This window comes from Drosophila simulans, chromosome 3L (assembly GCF_016746395.2).
Source record: "Drosophila simulans strain w501 chromosome 3L, Prin_Dsim_3.1, whole genome shotgun sequence".
Classification (NCBI taxonomy): domain Eukaryota; kingdom Metazoa; phylum Arthropoda; class Insecta; order Diptera; family Drosophilidae; genus Drosophila; species Drosophila simulans.
This window is the reverse complement of record NC_052522.2, coordinates 7281744-7286261: the sequence shown is the minus strand read 5'-3', so window position 1 is coordinate 7286261 and position 4518 is coordinate 7281744. Positions and strand designations below refer to the sequence as shown.

At 43.9% G+C, this 4518-nt stretch overlaps 2 protein-coding genes across 2 annotated transcripts; one reads left to right on the top strand and one right to left on the bottom strand.

Annotated features, from left to right (window-relative positions):
• Window positions 1–201: 201 nt before the first annotated feature.
• LOC27206863 lies at window positions 202–476 on the bottom strand. The gene has a single exon (XM_016182646.3). It carries the CDS (start codon window positions 437–439, stop codon window positions 266–268), a length of 174 nt encoding a protein of 57 aa, XP_016030767.1. The 5' UTR covers window positions 440–476; the 3' UTR covers window positions 202–265.
• Window positions 477–2700: 2224 nt separating this feature from the next.
• LOC6737138 (carboxypeptidase B) lies at window positions 2701–4518 on the top strand. Its single transcript, XM_002083949.4, has 3 exons — window positions 2701–3006; window positions 3230–4120; window positions 4188–4518. Exons 1-3 carry the CDS (start codon window positions 2939–2941, stop codon window positions 4483–4485), a joined length of 1257 nt encoding a protein of 418 aa, XP_002083985.1. The 5' UTR covers window positions 2701–2938; the 3' UTR covers window positions 4486–4518.

The window sequence follows — 4518 nt, the reverse complement described above, 5'->3', positions numbered from 1 at the left end:
GAATATTCATGGAGGTGTGTAAAGTGCCAGGAGCTGCAATCTATGTCATATGCAAAACAAACTCCTTGATAACGGAGGAGTACTCGAGGTGACAGTCTAGCATTTGCACAAAATCTATTTAACAAAGCTTGAATAAACCATTTAATAGTTTAAATCACATCAATTGCAAAAATATGAAAAAAATCCATATAAGCTGCAGTGTTTTGTCATAAATCTAAACTTTATTTTACGTAATATTTAGAATTAATTTCATTTATTTAATAATTTATCCAAGACCCTTCAGACTTTCCAGGGTTCGTGATCCCACCCTTGCAGCATTTGGTGGCGACACCTTTGGCGCTTTTTCTCGATTAACTGACGGAAAATTAACTGGTGGATTTTCGGCCATGAAAAGTGGCAGCAGCAAGATCAGGCAGAGCAGAGCCAAAAGTCGTTTCATCTTGAGTCAAATCGAACTGGCAAGTAACTGGCAATTGAATGTCGAATCGGTCTTTTATACGAGCTTACATTTTGCGAATACACTCGAACAAAGCACAGCTTCGGGGCCAGTTTGCGTTCTAAATTTAAGTGGAAATCGTATACAAGTTGGATTTCCGGCTGGCAATTAAGAAAATTGGCCAACACAACGCTGCTGGCTGGCAACGAGTACATAATGGATTGTAAATATTTGACACCTGCCACCCACTTAACCCCAGCCCCAATCCCAATCCCCATCCCCATCCAACTCAACCCATTGATGTGGCCTTAATCCAAACGCAGAACAATGCCAACAATTTACTCAACTTAAACTGCCACCCAGCGCAAGTTCTTTGTCCAATTACTTTTTGCACGATTTGATTTTACATTTAACGATTTTTCGCACTTAATTAGAAGCCAGTGTCGATGTCAGTGGCAGGCGGAGGTGGATGTGGAGGTGGAGTTGGATGTGGAGTTGAAGGTATCCAGCCAAGGGGTTGCCATGATTTGATTAAATGTGAAGATGAATTTTAATTAAAATCCTCCCCCCAAGCTCCTCCACCATGGCTGGGAGCTCCTTCACCCTTTTGTGGCCAAGTTTTTGACACTCAACGCTTTTCCGACACTCCACCGAAAATCACCCCACTCCTAATAGAGCAATAAAAGCCGCAAGTTCATGCCAGACTTAGTCATCGTAATTTATGCAAAATGAAAATTAAAGATCCGCTGGGCAAAAGTTTTTAATGCAAATGACAGTAGATTTAATTCCCTAACTACATACAAGCAATTTGCCAGAAAATCTACACATCTCGACCATCTATTTCAATTAATGACTTTAAGGCTCTGATTATTATCAATTCATCAAACAGTGAATTATTTGGCATAATTTCCCTTTAAATGGGAACAATGCCGCTTTGTCCAGGCGAAAAAAGCCAGCTGGAAGACTTTAGTTAAAGTTTTTTACCAAAAACAAAAAAAGTAAGCACAAAGGAAAACAAATACAGCCGAGCAATCACACACACACTCACTCGCACAGAATTTTTACGGGCAGTCACATACAGTCCACAAAAAGTACAAAATACGAACAGGAATCGCTGTCCACAGGGCGAATACTTAATGCCCTTAATTTTCTTGATTCATCCCCTTTTAAATAAGTGTTAAATATTATAAAATAATTAAATAATATGGCTTTCTTATTGTTAAGGTATAGAAAACATATTTTAGATTAGAAATCATTGTTTTTTAAGGGACAGATTATTTTTTAAAGATGGCACTTTACCTAGTTTGCAAAGTTTAAAGTACTACCCATCATGAGTAAAAGTATTCAAAGACGGCCTAGAATTTCAACGATATATGCCAAATTTTCAGAACTTGGCTTAGAGGAAGGAGGGGTTTTGACTGTCGCCGCCAATGGGCCATTCAAAATTACGAGCCAACAGTTTCCGCAGTGTTTTTTGTCATTTCCATGCGCTCATTGTCAGTTTTAAGTAAGCAACTTCCTCGTTGTCTTTTTCATTTTTCGAACCAGCAGCCGAAAGTTTTGTGACCAAAACTCTGCCTACAAATGCAGACAAATATGGAAAAACTCATGAAATGCAATAAATTTTCAAATATATTTTGTGTGCGCGGCAGCCGAGTTTTTAGTTAGTCTGTTTTTGTTTGTTTTTTTGTTATCCCTTTTTTTGCGTGCAGGTTAGTTTTTCTTTTAGTTTTTATTCTGTGCGAACACTGTACGGACTTTCATTGTTTTAAATCGAAAACTTTTTTCTTGGTGCAGTGCACAGGGCAAACTGATAAAGCCACGTTTTGCAAACAAATTCAAATACCAAAAAAAAAAAATATAGATAGAGACTGCGACTGGCGCACTCCAAGAATTGACAGAGTCTAAGGCCGAAAAGGCCATATAAATCAAGTGGTGATTGCGCAAAGTCAGATGAACAAATTTACGAGTCGCTCCAAAGCCGTCTAAAAATGGCAGATATCTTCGGTGAATGACATATACAAAATTGACCCAAGTACATGTCCGCACTTAGTTGTTTATTTAAAACAATCAAAACGGTTTACTTTAAATGCGTTTTAATCATTGACTCACCTAATTTTCCAAGCATTAACGTCACAAAACAAAATGTTTTAAAACCCCGCCGAGTAGTCATGAGTTAGTTAAGTGAAAAACTTTTACTACGAGCCAGTCTGTCATCCTCTTGTCAATGAGTATAAATTTTGAGAGATTTTTTTTAGAATTGCCCCATCGCTCGGCGAAGACACAACAACAAATCAAATCAAATGAAATCGAACATCGCCCATCATCTGCGCGCTGATAACTGCTCTTTGCCGATAGAGTTCTCCATTGATAAGAAGCCCAAGTGGGTGGTGGTGGGCTGTGAATGATCGCTGAGCTGGCAGTTGGCTATATAAGCCACAATCTGTGTGTGCGAGCCACATTAGAAGCCCTGGGCCCAAACGGAGCGGAGCGGACTGAAAAATGTTGAAACTATTTGCTGCGGTGCTCCTGCTGGCCAGCGTGGCCTTGGCGGTGGACGACTACGAGGGGTGAGTGAACCGGCGGAGGTGGAGTGGTTCCACAAGCAATTAGCCATTCAGTCAGTAACTTGCACAAAACCTTTTAGCTAGCTTAAATCAATTAAATCAGGGGTGCAAGCTGCTTTCTCAAGGATATTTTAAAAATAGCAAATTTAAGAGCCTGTAAAACTCTAAAAAAAGTAGTTTTAAACAATTTGTTAGCTATTTTACTGATTCCACTTTTTATCTGCAGCTACAAGATCTACGACATCAATGCTCGCAACGCTTTTGAGAAGCAGCTGCTGCTGCGTTTGTCCGGAAATGAGGCATACGACTTCTTTGACCTGCCCCGCTCCCTGGACGCGCCCAGTCGCGTGATGGTGAAGCCCGAGGATCAGGAGGGATTCGAGCACCTGCTGGAGAAGTACGGCGTAAACTACTTGGTGATCAACGAGAATTTCGGCGAGTCGCTGCGTCAGGAGCGCGATGAGAACCAGAACCAGAGGTTGATGAACCTGCGATCCGCTGAACGCAGCGTTAGCTTCAAGGCGTTCCATCGCCATGCCGAGATCAATGCCTACCTCGATGAACTGGCTGCCGCCTATCCCAGCCGTGTGTCCGTCCAGGTGGCCGGCAAGTCGTATGAGAACCGTGACATCAAGACGATCACTATCACCAATGGCGATGGCAAGACCGGCAAGAATGTTGTCTTCCTGGATGCCGGCATCCATGCTCGCGAATGGATCGCCCATGCTGGAGCTCTGTATGTGATCCATCAGCTGGTGGAGAACTTTGCTGCCAACTCGGATCTGCTGAAGAACTTCGACTGGGTTATCCTGCCGGTGGTGAATCCCGATGGCTATGAATACTCTCACACCACCACCCGTATGTGGCGCAAGACCAGGAAGCCAATCAGCAGTGCCTGCTATGGAACCGATGCCAATCGCAACTTCGATTTCCACTGGGGAGAGGTGGGTGCCTCCAGCTACTCCTGCTCCGATACCTTCAAGGGTGAGACGGCCTTCTCCGAGCCGGAGACCCAGTTGATTCGCGATATCCTGCTCAGTCTGACCGGACGTGGCAAGTTCTACCTGACCCTCCACTCCTATGGCAACTACCTTCTGTATCCTTGGGGCTGGACCTCGTAAGTGTCATTGTTGAATATCCGCATCTAGTCCCTCATTGCTAACCCATCCCCAATCTTATTGCAGTGCTCTGCCCAGCAGCTGGCGCGACAACGATGAGGTGGCTCAAGCTGGAGCGGCTGCCATCAAGAGTGCCACTGGAACGAAGTACACCGTTGGCAGTTCCACCAACGTTCTGTACGCTGCTGCCGGCGGCAGTGATGACTATGCCTTCGGAGTGGCCAACTTCCCGGTATCCATTACCATGGAACTGCCGGCCGGCGGTACTGGCTTCAATCCCAGCACCAGCCAGATCGAGGGCTTCGTTTCCGAGACCTGGGTGGGCATCAAGGCCATGGCCGAGAAGGTTGCCGAGAAGTACTAGGCGCGTACAATAAATGCCATTGATATTTTCTAA

What these genes read in the sequence shown, in the direction of transcription:
- LOC27206863 (XM_016182646.3), bottom strand. Translation starts at nt 439, where the DNA reads ATGAAACGACTTTTGGCTCTGCTCTGCCTGATCTTGCTGCTGCCACTT.
- LOC6737138 (XM_002083949.4), top strand. Translation starts at nt 2,939, where the DNA reads ATGTTGAAACTATTTGCTGCGGTGCTCCTGCTGGCCAGCGTGGCCTTG. An exon ending in GCGGTGGACGACTACGAGGG is followed by an intron (nt 3,007 to 3,229) that starts GTGAGTGAACCG and finishes TTTTATCTGCAG; the next exon opens with CTACAAGATCTACGACATCA. An exon ending in TATCCTTGGGGCTGGACCTC is followed by an intron (nt 4,121 to 4,187) that starts GTAAGTGTCATT and finishes ATCTTATTGCAG; the next exon opens with TGCTCTGCCCAGCAGCTGGC.